Consider the following 15003-nt stretch of genomic DNA (forward strand, 5'->3'; position numbering starts at 1 on the left):
AAACGCCGCCGGCTGACAATATACGGCCTGACATGAAATCCACCGGGGCTGGTCCTGGTGCAGGCACCTCAACCTGCTCATTAACAATGAGATCCTCTACTGATCCACTAGTGGTGTAACTGGAGCAACTCTAGGACGCCCTCATCATCTACCACGAACTGGAGCTCTCCCTCGGCCTCTAGTGACAGGGGGAGCAGCTCCTCCATGGTCTGGTACATCTGTTGTACGCGTTCTCACCATATGTGAGAGAATGAGAGAAAAAAATACTTAGTACTACATCAACTTCACGATAGGAGATGAAGAAAGAGTAGTTTCTTAACACCCTATAGCCTCTCGAAGATGAGTACGAGCGTCTCTGTACTAATCCGCAAGACTCTATTAGGCCTGCTCATAACTTGTGAGACCTACGTGAACCTAGTACTCTGATACCATATTGTCACGACCCAATTTCTCCTATAGGCCGTGATGGCGCCTAACGTCACTGCTAGGCAAGCCTACGGGGAATTTACTACGTGATTTCTTCTTTTAACCAATTTCCAAGTAATTAAATCCCATTTGTTTAGAGTTTTGAGAGATAGAGATTCAAATGGTTAAAAATGAAGACAACTGAATGCAAGCATAAATATGTAACTACCCCAAAACCGTAAAGTTTACTAGAATGTGTGCCAAGATCTGGTGTCATAAGTGTATGAGCACTAATAGAATATACAAATTTCTAACTACTGTCTGAAATAACATAGACAGAAAATAAGTACAAAAGAAAGGCCTTAGGTGCTGCAGGACGACTCAGGATGCAGTTCACCACTAGGCCTCCGGGTAATGAGGGTGTGCGTCGGTATGTCCACCAAATGCACCTGCCTCAGATCCTGCACGGCCAGTGCAGAAGTGTAGCGTGAGTACACAAACAACATGTACCCAGTAAGTATTAAGTCTAACCTCGAAGAAGTAACGACGAGGGGTCGACATCGACACTTACTATGGGCTACAAATAAAATGCGAAAATCATAAATTAGCATGGATTATATAAGAAATTAATACCACACAGTAACAAGCAGTGAATAATAATTCCCTTTACCAACAATAACTTCAAATTAGTTCATGTCCTTTAAATAATAGTGACCGCTCAAGCCATAAATTAATATCAAATAAAAGTTAGGCTCCGAGTATTATTGTTGATACCCAATTTTGCCCTCATATTTTATAAAGTATTCCATATACCTTTTCATTATTACCCAACGTATAGGGGTCAAATAAGTATTTTCTATAATTTTTAGAGCTTTAAAATTAATTTTCTTGCATTTAAATTATTCATATATTTATTAGTTATCCCTTCAAATATTTTGGGGTGATTTAATCATCCAAATTTATTATTTGTACCCATATATATATATATATATATATATATATATATATATATATATATATATATATTTCATTTTATATAATATTTGCATTCTTTATATCATTTGCATATCGTTTAAAATAATAGCCTATGTTCTCCACAATTAATTATATCTATCATATTTTCTTTGTCAAAATAATATTTTTTTCTTCTATTTTGATAAACTTAATTTACTATTTTTACAAAATAGCATTTTACATATGTATTTAACATTTCATAAAACTATTTTATTTTTAATTATATGTATTCTTAAAAAGCCCCTAAAGTCTCAGTCCATCTTCAAAACCCACCAAGAAAACCAAATAAGATCAAACACTTCCCAACCCCTTTCAACAACCTTCCGTCGGCGTCAATGCATCTACGACACCAACATCTCCTTCTTTTCTCTTTTTTAAGTTTTTAGTTTTTTCCTTTTTATGTTTTCATTTCTTAATTATTCTACCCCAATTTCCTAGTCAATTGCCCCAAATTGCGGACTACAATCTCTCCTTAAATTACAAAATCAAAATCTCTTTCTCCTCCTCTTTCCATGGCAAGAATGTGTTAAAAAAAAAGGGTTGTAGAGGTTTGAGGCCGAATCTCTTTGAAGAATCTGTCCAAGTTCATGATGGCGTAGACTAGCTTTTCTTTCCTGGTATATTCTCTTAGCTAATAAGGTAATGGGTTAATTTTATGCGTATCTTTTGGTATTCTTTTTTCCGAATTAGTTCTTTCCCGAAAGATTAATTAACTGTAGATTTTTGCTAATTGATTCTGTCAAAATCAATCTTTTACTAATTTGCAACCTTGATTTTCGAAGCGTATCATTCTTCTGATTTTTTTATTTTTTATTTTTAAAAAGTACTTATATTACATGTATTTACCTGTGGGTTTTAGTTTATGGGGGGGGGGGGGGGGGGGGGGAGACCGTATTCACGCTCGTTTATGACTTGATTCACCTATTCTTATAGGCTTTCATCTCTATTCTACACTTCTAATAACTAGACTCTGCTATTACATCCTTCACGGCTCAACTCTTTGTTTCGGTTTTCTGCCACTGTTTGTTTCTGTCTGCTGAAAGCCAAGGCAGAAACTTGATCATTTTGGTGATCGGATACAAACTTCCTTTCACTCATTTATTGCTATCCGTGGTTGTCACTTGTTCGTGTTTGCTGGGTATTTTTTAATCCTTTTATTATTATTATCGCTGCTATGCACAATTGCATTCTGCTTTGGTAGCGCACGAACCCGGTTACTAGTTGATGACTCCCTCTCTATTGAGCTTATAGTTGGCGTTTACTCTGACTTAGCAATGCTACTATTTGGAGGCTTTTCTACAGACTCTCACACCCCTTCCCACAAAGGTCCATTCTTTACCTTTCTTTTGATGTTTGGTATGATATGTGTGTTCAAATTATTATTTGTTTTCGTTTGCAAAAGCGAAGATTAAGTGATTATGTGACTTAATATGACGATTGTTGCATATTGATTTCAAATAGAATTCAACTCGTTCAAAGAGTTGCAATGTGTTTTTGTGGTTATCTGAAATTAATTTAACCATATTATTTGAATTAAGTTTATGATTTCAAAAAAAAGTGTCTGTGCTTAGCACAGTGGTCTTTTCTATTGAAGGCATTGGCATAATATTGGTGGACATTGCATTTCAATGCTTAATAATGGCTAGGATATATGGCTATATTTTTTGGTGTAATACATAGCATGTGAAGTATTTAAATTTGGACATGAACATGTTTTTGTGCATATTGGATATTTCGATAAGCGTTGCCTAGAATCATCGCTTGATGGCTCGGTTTCTGATATTAAGATGCATGTATTTAGTAGTTTAATTACTAATGAGGTCAAAGAGAAGTCAAATAGGCTATTATCCAGAACATGTATCGTAGGAATTAAGCTTTTATTTAAGGGATCTTCTTGACATCTTGTTTCTTAGTTTAAATGAGAAATAGGTAATAAAAAAAACGATTTTATGTTTGGCTAATATGAGTGTTGCATATGGTTCTCTCTCTTTTCTCTTGGAATTTGTTCTCAACTAGGAAATTCTTTAGTTTAGCCTTATCTAAGGTGTTAGCTTGGCTGTTATTATGTGGGAAAATTTATTTGAAGAGGTTGTGAACTATCTTGAGGCTTCTCTATTCACCCCTAAGATCCCGCATTTGGATAGAGTAGTCTTCCATGATGCCTTCGACCTGTCCTTGTTTGGAACACAAGTAGTAAGTATTAGTATGTGTGCCTTACTCCATGTTCATAACTTGAGTCTTTAATTGCGTAGTCGAATATTTACCACAAGGGCTTTATTACTATCTGTATCAATAATTGCAATATTTCTTTAAATGTGCAATAATTGATTGCTTGTTATGTGATTAGATCTTGTTCGTGACTGGCTAGTCAAACTACTTGCTTTACGTGCTTATGTATTAATTTTGACCTCATATTAAAGTTGCCATTAAGGTTAACGGCATGTGATTAACAATTGTTACAGCGCCATGCCTCTAAGGTGGCGCACATTTTTACTAACTTTTTATTTTTATTTTGAGTTGCGATTATCATGGAAATTCACCGGAAGCAATTTTGCCGTGGAGAAGAAGAAGTCTATCCCGTTTCGTGCCCCCTTCTCTGACAAACTTAAGATTTGCAAAGACATAGTAAAACGATATTTTATTAGCAATGAGAAAAAGGATTTGCGAGTTGGTATCCTACAAATTGGTATGATTTTCTTTAGATTACTTCAAAAGGTCAGTATTCTTCTTCCTCCGATTAAAGGTTTCTCCGTTTGATTGTTATATTTTTACTACCTGAAGGATTCTTTGTATGAATGCCCTGTATGTCTTTATTTGGTATAATCATGAACCATGTGTCTTTTATGTGAATTATGTATATGGATATAAGTGAAAAAAAACAAAATTGTCTGTTTTAGATTTTTTATTTAATCTTAGTAACTTTGAAATAGTAATTTGGTTTCCTTGAAGATATATAAAGCTTTTAGTGTACTTTTGTTAATCTGTAAGCAGTTTCTTTATTAGAATATTGGGCTCATTTGGCGTTACACATTCTTAAATTATTTTCTTAAGCGTCCTTTGGATTTTGGAAGGGTTGAAAGTATCTCAGCATTTGGGTTTCAAAACAGTAATTTAAGTTTTGTTCTTAGTTTCGTTCATTCATGCATCGACATACTATTTTGATAATTTTTTTGTATTTTAATTATTCTAATCCAATATTTCGTCGCAAGCTTTGACTTATTTTATTACTTTACATTTAACTATTTTGTTATAGTATGCTTGGGACTACTTTACTCTTTCTCAGTTGAGTATTTAAATAAAAGATATAGTTTATTGTATAAAACTACTTCACTACTTTATAATAGAATATCGTATCACTTTCTTTGTTAATAAAATGTTCTTCCGTCAAGTTATCCCACTTTCCATGCTGAATGCTATTTTGTTTCTCAAATTACTTTCTTTTCTCTTCGTCCTTTATTTCTTCTAACACTTTCTCTTAATATCCTAACTAATTATTTGCATAATTAGTCATTTAGTAACTTATAATTTAGCTTAATCATTTAATAATCCCATATAGTTTAAAATTCGGCCGGGAACCACATATGTGGACTTCGAGGAGTGTCTAACACCTTCTCTCCGAGGTAACTTGAACCCTTACCCGATCTTTGGTGACGTTGACTAGTGAAAATAGAGTTATTTGCAAATAGGTGCCTTAACGCACCTTAAAAATCGTTAGGTGACGATTCTCCTCTTTTAATACCTCCTTTAAAAGAGTTGTCACACGTCGAGGCCCGCTTTCGCGAGAAAACGGGGCGCGACTATTATCACGCACGATTTATGCCGAGGTCGTACGGCCCGATCCAGAAATATAATGTGTTCTACCGAGGGTCGAACGACACGAACCATAGATGGATCTATTAACCTGCCGAGGCGAAATGTCCGCTCCCATGAGAGTAGAGGAAAATTTACCTCGCTCGCGGAGATACTTGTGACGCGAGTGAACATAAAATTGTCGGAGTTCTCATAAAATCCTTAAATTCTTTCCAAACACAAGAAATAGAGACTTTAAATATTTAAATCCTTAATCTCAGCTCATTTCAAAGCAGTTAATGTGCATAACCAACATAGCAGTGCAAACAAGGCATGGTATAAGTCTAAGTCTACCTGGACATCACATAAAATACAACTATGTACGGACTCTCGTCACCTAGTGCGTACGTAGCTCCCACACATAAAATTCACAGCAAAAATACACCTAAGGTAAGAGTTCCCTCTTACAAGGTTAGGCAAGAGACTTACCTCGTCTCAAAGTTTACTTTCCGATCTACAATTGTGCTTTACACCCTCAACTCGGTGCCAAACGACTCGAAACTAGTCAAATGTTATATAAGATAGTCAATACATGCTCAAAAATTCATATCCTAACTATTAAAGTGATTTCCCAACCCTAATTGAAGAATTCCTAAAATTCACCCTCGGGCCCACGTGCCCGGATTCCTGAAATTTTTGAAGAAAGTTGTTACCCATAACCTCATGACCTCAAGTATATGATTTTCATTAAATTCCATAACCATTTTCGTGGTTAAATCTCATTTTTATCAAAACCTAGGTTTTTCATCTGAACCCATGATTTCACAAATTTTTCATGTTAAATTTACCCATAATCTATGTATTTAACTCACATTGTAAGGAAATTACTTACCTCAAAGTGATAGGTGGAAACCCCTCTCTAAGAGCTCCAAAAATCGCCCAAATGAGGGTTCTGCCCAGCAAAACTTCTGCATCTGCGATCACTGGGTCGTATTTACGGTACCGCTTCTGTGGCACAAGGCCCGCTTCTGTGGAACTCCACAGGCCCAGCGTAGGCCGCATCTGCGAACGGGTTTTCGCTTTTGCGGCTCCTCATCGCAGAAGCGGGGTCGCTTCTGCGCTCAACCCTTCGCTTCTGCGCTCAACCCTTCGCTTCTGCGGACCACTAGCCAAGGCTCCAAAGCCTTTTCTGCGGCCAAGAGGACGCATCTGCGGGCTCGCACCTGCAGCCAAAATCTCGCAGGTGCGGGCACACCAGAACTGGTGCACCAGCAACCCTTTTTGAGTCTTAAATCAATCCGCGCATCGTCCGAATGGCGTCCGGACCCCCCGAGGCCCCGTCCAAATATACCAACAAGTCCATAAACATAATACGGACCTGCTCGAACTCTCGAAACGCGTAAAACAACAACAAAATCAAGAATCACACCCCAAAACCAAATCGAATCAAGTGATGAACTTCAAGTTTCCAAATCGCTCTGAACGCGCCGAATCATACTTAGGCTACTCGGAATGACATCAATTTTTGCGGGCAAGTCTTAAATAACCATACGGAACTATTCCCGATCTCGAAATCTCAATTTGACCTCGATAACACCAAAACCTACTCCAAACCAAATTTAAAGAACTTAAAAACCTTCAAGAAACCATCTTTCACTATTAGGCGCCGAAACGCTCCCGGGTCATCCAAAACCCGATCCGAACATACGTCTAAGTCCGAAATCATCATACGAACCTATTGGAACCGTCAAATCCCGATTCCGAGGTCGTTTACTCAAAACGTTGACCGAAGTCAAACTTAGCCTTTTTAGCCAATCTTAAGGAACCAAATGCTCCGATTTCAACTCAAACCCTTCCAAATCCCGAACTAACCATCCCTGTAAGTCATAAAACAGTAAAAGTACATACAAGGAGTCTTATTTAGGGGAATGAGGTTCTAGAAAGCAAAATGACCGGTCGGGTCGTTACACATACAAAATTTATTGGATTTAAATTCAAGAAAATAATTTGGACTATATATTAAATATGTTAGTCCAACTAAATATTATGGGCTAATATAATTAGATTAATTATGTAAGTCCAAATACACATGGGTTAAATAAATGAGTCCAAATCTATTAGGCTAACCCATTTAATTGGCCTGCAAGTGATGAACCCACTTCATTAAACCCAAGATATCATCTTCCTATAGGCCCAGTTTGGTGCCACGTGTCAAATGACGTGGCACGCCAAGTCAAATAAAAGAGACAATAGGATCGTGCCACGTGTCAAAATGATGAGGCATGCCAAGTCAAATTAAAAGGCCAATGAAACCGCGCCACGTGTTCCAATGACATTTTCGGGCCAATCAAATGCGGCCTTGTCATACTTCAATTTGATTGGTCAGAAAGAGTTTGTTCTTATCATAACTCTTCCCTCCCATAACTATAAATAGGGGTTTTCATAACCCAGAAAAGGAACCAGAAGTTATAACAAGAAGACACAAGGGAGCTCGTGGATCAAAGGCCACAATTCTCTGCAAACTGCAAGTGTTCAAGCATTCAAGTACTTCAACATAAATTTCAAGTATTCAAGATCAAGAACGAAGTCAAATTAAATACAAGGCGTTCAAGATCAAGGCTATTTGTTCGTGATACAATTCGTAGCAACAATCAAAGTGTTCGCGACGGATAAATCAAATTCAAATTCAAGATCAAGCTCAAAGGCCCTTGAATTTATATTGAAAAAATAGAATTAGAGGATCCATAGAGATTGTAACACTCATATTACTTGAATTCAAATACAACAATTGTTGTAATATTTTCGGTCTTGATTATTTTCTTGACGCAATTTTATTGTCTACACATGTTTCGTGCAGAAAGGTCACCGTCTAAAATTTTAGGCAAATTACTCAATTTCTAGATTGACGGCAAAAAATAGACTAGGATTTATATAAGAAAAACTGTACACTAATTTAAAGTCCTAAATATAGGGACTTTCTGCTTAGTTCAAATAAGGAAAAATACTATAACTAAAATTTTTGATTGATTTTAAATTTTTAAATATATATTAGGAAAATTATTAAATTATAATTTTATTCAATATTAACTCTATTTTTAAAAGATAAAAATGGCGAACTACATTTCGCTAAGCGCGTTCATGCTTTTAATATAGTATAGATAGATATAGATAACAAAATGAAAGAGTGTCCTAAAGAACATACAATTAAGATCCATAAAAGAATACACAATTTTTTTTAATAATCATCAATAATACAAATTCTTGCGGAGAGGAGCAAAATTATGAAACGGATCTTTAAACTATAGACGTACGACAAACATATATGAAGATAAAATATAATAATAATCATTAAATCCTTGTAGAGAAAAATATGAAGCAATATGTACATTCTTACCTTCTAAAAGTTGAAGCAATAGTAGCCTAGCGAGACGGGACCTGTTATAGTAGGATTTACATCAAGTTACAAATATCTCTTAAATAGATTGCAATAATGTTTGATTCGTTTTTAAAAGAATTTAAACTTGTGTGCAAAAAAGTTCTAATTCCACTGTACGTGATTTCTAGTTCTTTATAAAAGTTGAAATTAGAAAAAAATTAATAGGAAAAACTGTATTCAATTTCAAAGTCCTAAATATTAGGGTCCTAAATATTAAAAAATTAATTAAATAACTATTTTTGTTCCTGTGTGAACTTTATTTTTAAAGGGTAAAAAGGTGAAAAATATTTCTAAGGAGCTTTGTGCTTTTAATATAACTAGTCTTTAGGCTACGTGCTTTGCGCGTGTACCCATATTAAAGAATACCTAATTTTAAAGAAATTACGTGAATATTAATAGATAATTAGTTTGAGTTATATAAACTTATATAATAAAAGTTAAAGAAAAATCTCTAAAAATAATAAATGTTGTTCCCACTTACCTAGCTCAATAAATAAAGATATCATATACCACAAAAGTTTTCAAATGCCTTAATTGTGATTTAAAAAGGACTTACATCGAAATTTGAAAATTAAAAATTGATAGTGACAATGTAAAGTTTAAAAAATAACTAATATTAAATAATATTTTACAAGAAATAACTTAATATAAAAAAGAATATAGCGAGACATTGTCACCTATTGGAGGGAATACAAGGAAAAAAATGATAACTCATTTATAATATTTTATCCTTTACTATTTTATTCTTATTACTTCAAATCATATTATTATCAATTTGACTCTTAGAGCCTGTTTGGATGTTCTTGTTGTAAGTGACTTTTAAACCAAAAGTCATAAGTTAGGAATTCGAACTTTTGGCTTTTAGCTTACTTTTGTCATTTTAGCTTAAAAATAAGTGCTTAAAATTATATTTTTACTTTATCCAAATACTACAAAAATGATTTAAAAGCACTTAAAATAAGCCAATACAAACGGACTCTTAATTTGATATTATAGCCTTTTTTTTTTTTTATAGTTTTTTCCACCATTAATGCTCTTCTTAATAAAATTAATTTATGTACCTTAAGAGTTTTGTCAACTTGATAAATAAATTTACTTATATGATGAATTTAAAAAATAATTGAATTGAATTCTTTTGCTAATTAGTTAACTAAAAGACTTAATTATTTATTCTGAACGTTAAAGAAAATAACTTAATTTTTGCTAATTTAAATTCTTAATTTTAGATCATCCAAATAATTTTAATATTAACTGTAATTACAAATTTATTCAACAAAAAATTTACTTCAAATAGTTTAAAAATTATCAGTACGTCAATTTTGAATTGTTATGCTTCCGGAATCATTGTGATTTTGACTAATAGAAAATCTTGCTAACGCATAATTTCTAAAGTGTTGAATAACAAGAAAATCTTATAGTTTAGTCTAGCTTTAATATTACAAGCTTCAAATAAGGAAATTCATATAAGGTAAAAAGTTTAATAATTTTAAAGTACTAAATATTAGAATTTTTTACGTAGTTTAAGAAAAGATTTAATAAACAAACTTGTAATTGATTTTAAAGTCCTAAAAATTAGGAAAGTAGCTTAAAATTACAAAATTATCCAATGTGAAATTTATTTTTAAAGGGTAAAAAGAGCGAACAATATTTCGCTAAGGGGTTTCGTGCTTTTAATATAGATATAGATATAGACTAGTCTTAGGATACGCACATTGCACGTGTACTTAATACCGATGCCTATAATTTTTAAAAAGTTATATATAGATATCTAATCTTTGTATACGTGCGAACAACCCTTCTCAAATATTAAAATAATATCTTTTAAAAAAATTTAATTGGGTTTATATTGCAAAAATCTTGTACAATTGCTGGTAATAACTTTCAACTACAAATCTGTAAAAATGTCAATAGAAAAACTATACCAGCAGACGGCATATAGAGTGGAGATTATACTACATTGAGTAATTAATGATATGAAGCATGAATTAAAATATATTAGCTAAGTTATTTAGTCAATTGTACAGAATTTTTTGTTTATGGCACTACAAAAATTAAATATATAAAGAAAAAAAAGCAATTTTAAATTCAAATCAACTAAAAGATGAGGAGCTTTCAAACACATCTAATACTTTTTTTTGGTCGAAAGAGATTAATAGAGAAGAGAAATTCTTCTTCTTAATATTCACACACACACACACACATATATATATATGCAAATATATATTTTTATTTGGGAAAGAACTTATATAAGTAAAATCTTATAGATTTTAGATTATTAAATATTATAAGTTTTCAAATAAAGTTTTAATAGCCAAAATTTTAGTTAATTTTAAAGTCCTAATATTAGAAAAATAATTAAATGATTATTTTGTCTACTGCGAAATTTATTTTTAAAGGGTAAAAAATGTGAACGATATTTTGCTAAGGGGCTTCGTGCTTTTGATATAGTATAGATAATTTCCCTTTTGATTTTTGAAAACACTTGAAAAATGTACTACTGGTAAAAGAAAAAAACTGCTCGACTCTTTGTGAAAAAACTGTAATTAGAGTGGACTGTAGCTTTAACCTTACCACGGAATCTCATGATTTTGACGAAATTAACATGAAAAACCTGCTTCTTATTGTTATGACTCTGCATTTTAATTATTCACTTTCATGTATCAACTTGTGCAAATGATGCATTTAATATGTCGGGAAGATTTTAAATGATTAAATGCATGTTTGAAAAGTTATGTGAATGTTTGAGATCGGGAATGGAGAAAATAATTTGAGTATAATTGAAAATGATAAGGAGGAAAATGCTTCACGTGAAATATACCCCAACTTTAAAAATGTACAACTCATAATACAGGAAGAAGTTTGACTATAATGTATGGATAATATAGACAGAGGTTGACTATAACAGTCCTTCCCCGATTTTATTTTAAGTTTACTAATCTAATAAGTAATTAAAGTAGTCGTCATTTGATATTGAACTGACTTTTCTCATAAAGATAATTACTAAACTCCATATTTGTGTAAAGGGTAAAATATGTTTATAATAAATGATCGCGTGAGAAAGTGATATGTGGAGCCAGAGACAGAAGATAGTTGAATCCGAAGACAACAATCCCGTTTGTTATCAGAGAAAATAATACTCATAAAGATGAAGTAAATGCCTGTCACCCGGTAGCATTTAATAAGGATATTCTACAGCATTAAGTGCGCAGCCCGTTGCAAGGAATATGTCATTCACTGCCTGCCGTTACACATTCTTCAATGGCCCTCATAATTGACATTAAAGAGGGGCTTGATCCTAGGACCTTGTTCCCTAGGTGTAGCTATAAATAGTGAGCTCTATTATCGTTATAAAAGACACAAATTTTCTGAAAAACATATGCTACACTCTATTCAAAACTCAATATAATTCTATCTTCTTGTTTATTGATATCATTGTTGTCGTGTCCGGAAACCTTGCTCTCATAATTACTATTTCTGCTATTTTATCTCCATCTCAAGGCTAAGTATTACATTTTCGTCTAATTCATCTGTTATTTCATGATCAAATTAATTCACTTGTCTATAAACCACGTATAAATTCAACTATACCGTTTTACGGAAAAATAGTTTGGCGCCCACCGTGGGGCTTAGACAGTTGTGTAATTAAGTTGGTCCTTGCCTCTTTTACTAACGTGTTTGATTATCTGTTCTTAGCAAAAAATCATAGAAAATGGCAGATAATGGTGTTAACAACACACACAACCTTGAGGCCCAAGGAAATCATCCTCAGCACGAGGATTCAATCAGCGATACCCGCAGTGAGGGGAACGAGGCCACACTGGTCCATGGAAGACGATACTCGTGACATGTTCGAGAGGCGACTCCTGATGATGCTGAAGAGGAGCACGTTGTCGAAGGGGTAAGGGTCCTGCAAGAGCAACAAGAGGCCATTCTAGGCCATCTCACATGGCAGGATAAGGTTATAACAGAACTGAAGCAGACATTATCGGGTGCCTGAAATAATGCGAATGGACGAGGTCCAGTTCCTCCCGGTGCTCCCGCAAATCAAACAACGCAGAAGGTCGACAATAATACCCCGATGGGCGAGGTTGGCTTCGATGGGGTTGGGGGGAGTGGATCCAGTCACAACAACGAGAGCGATCCCTTCAAAAACAAACTCATACGGTTTATGAGGGAAGTGAATGCCCACATGGCCCAAATCACGGGTGTGCCACCGATGCTGAAAGGACCGGACTCAAAGAAGTATACTCAATTGCCATACAAACCAAGCGCGACACCATAGTTGATCCCGAAACGATTTAAAATACCGGACGTGCCGAAGTATGATGGGACTTCAGATCCTCAGGAACATATCACCACATATACAATGGTGGTGAAGGGGAACGATTTAGCTCCCCACGAGATTGAATCGGTGTTGCTGAAGAAATTCGGAGAGACTCTTACGAATAGAGCCTTGACGTGGTATTCACTTTTGCCCGAGCTTTCCATAGATTCCTTCGAGATGCTCGCAGATTATTTCATTAAGGCCCATGCTGGGGCCAGAAAGGTACATGCCCGAAAGGCCGATATTTTCAGGATTGCACAAGGAAAGCCCAAGTTGCTACGGGAATTTGTAACCCGGTTTCAGAAGGAAAGGATGTTACTACCGGCCATTTCAGATAAATTGGAGGCTGAAGCATTCACCAAAGGTTTGATTCTGAGGAGTTTCGATGCTTCCCGGAAGTTGAAAGAAAGCTTGCTCAAATTCCAAGCGATAACTTGGGCGGATGTTCACAACCGGTACGAGTCAAAGATAAGGACTGAGGATGATCAGCTCGGTTTCCCGGTGTCGGTTAAGGGTCGGGAGAAGAATAAAGAGAAATCAAAATACAATTTCGACACAGATCGACGGTCTTCGAGAAGCCGGTTTTTGCCCTATGAACGGGTCTAAGGACCCGATAGAGGTTTCAGGTCGGCAGATAGGTTCGTTACCGATAGTAGAACTGATCGTGGCCAGAGCAATAGGTCATTACAGGACAAGGAAACATCAGGTTCTCGAGATTCTTCCTACCATAGACTTTCAGAATATAACTTTAACGTAAATATAGTAGAGTTAGTATTGGCTATGAGGAATATTAAGGAAGCACGATTATCGAAATCAATGAGATCCGATCCCAGCCAGAGGGATCCTAATTTGTGGTGTGAATACCATGGGACGAACAGTCACCGAACTGGGGACTGCCGGCATCTGTGTGAAGAGGTTGCGACGCTGCTAAAAAATGGCTATCTCAGGGAATTCTTAAGTGACCAGGCTAAAAACAATTACGGTAGCAATCATGAAAACACGGAGCCCTCAAAAGCAGGAGAAGATCACCCGCGCATGACGATCAACATGATTTTTTGGGGGAACAAGATTAACGGGGTTACCTTCTCGACAGCAAAAAATACGAAGGTATCAGTAATCCACAGCAAGAGACTCTGGGAAGTCGTTGAAGACGACATCACTTTCACGGAGGAAGACGCATATGGATTATTGTTATCGCACAACGACGCATTAGTAATTTCTTTAAATGTGTTAGATTTTAAAATCAAACGTGTTCTGGTGGATCTAGGGAGCTCGGCCAATATTATAAAATATAGGGTATTGGAGCAGGCCAAGATTACCGGAAGCATCATTCCGGCCACAAAACTCCTCCCCGGGTTTAACCTAGCAAGCGTGACAACCCGAGGAGAGATCCTGCTGTCTACGAATGTTGAATGGGTGATAAAGACGACCCTTTTTGAAGTGGTGGATGGTGATATGGGCTACAATATTATCCTGGGAAGACCATGGTTGCACGAGATGAAACCTGTGCGATCGACATATCACCAGTTGCTGAAATTCCCAACTCCCGAGGGAATTAAACAAATAATAGGTGACCAACCGACAGCAAGGGATATTAATGCAATTTCGGTCTCCATTAGCAAAAAGAGAGAGCATGCGGCATAGCAATTACAGGACCCAATGCCTGCTCTCAAGTCAAGTGAAGTGTAACGACCCGGCCGGTCTTTTCGAGTATTACAACCCCATCTCCCCATTTAATGCTCAAATTGTGCTTAACGATTGTTATTTGACATACCGAGGTAATTGGTTTGGGTCCGGTGAGGTTTTGGAGTAATTTGAAATACTTAGTTCCAAGGTTTAGAACTTAAGTTAAAGAGGTTGACCGGACGTTGACTTATGTGTAACGACCCCGAAAAATATTTGCTAAGGAAATTAAGGTTTTGTGATGCCGAACTAGGCTTACGTGCCGCGACTCGGATGCTTTGGGTTGAACAATACACTGGTGAGTAAAGAAAAAAAATATTTCTGCAGCCCACTATGCGATCGCAGAATCACT

The 15003-nt window shown here is 35.5% G+C and overlaps 2 protein-coding genes across 2 annotated transcripts; both read left to right on the plus strand.

Annotated features, from left to right (window-relative positions):
• The first annotated feature begins 13010 nt into the window (after positions 1–13010).
• Positions 13011–13574, plus strand: LOC138901620 (uncharacterized). Its single transcript, XM_070189398.1, has one exon. It carries the CDS (start codon positions 13011–13013, stop codon positions 13572–13574), a length of 564 nt encoding a protein of 187 aa, XP_070045499.1.
• A 174-nt stretch (positions 13575–13748) lies between these two features.
• LOC138901621 (uncharacterized) lies at positions 13749–14612 on the plus strand. The gene has a single exon (XM_070189399.1). It carries the CDS (start codon positions 13749–13751, stop codon positions 14610–14612), a length of 864 nt encoding a protein of 287 aa, XP_070045500.1.
• Positions 14613–15003: the final 391 nt, after the last annotated feature.

The sequence above is a fragment of the Nicotiana tomentosiformis genome, chromosome 11 (assembly GCF_000390325.3).
Source record: "Nicotiana tomentosiformis chromosome 11, ASM39032v3, whole genome shotgun sequence".
Classification (NCBI taxonomy): Eukaryota; Viridiplantae; Streptophyta; class Magnoliopsida; order Solanales; family Solanaceae; genus Nicotiana; species Nicotiana tomentosiformis.

Coding starts and splice junctions, on each gene's coding strand:
- LOC138901620 (XM_070189398.1), top strand. CDS start 13,011: ATGGTGGTGAAGGGGAACGATTTAGCTCCCCACGAGATTGAATCGGTG.
- LOC138901621 (XM_070189399.1), top strand. CDS start 13,749: ATGAGGAATATTAAGGAAGCACGATTATCGAAATCAATGAGATCCGAT.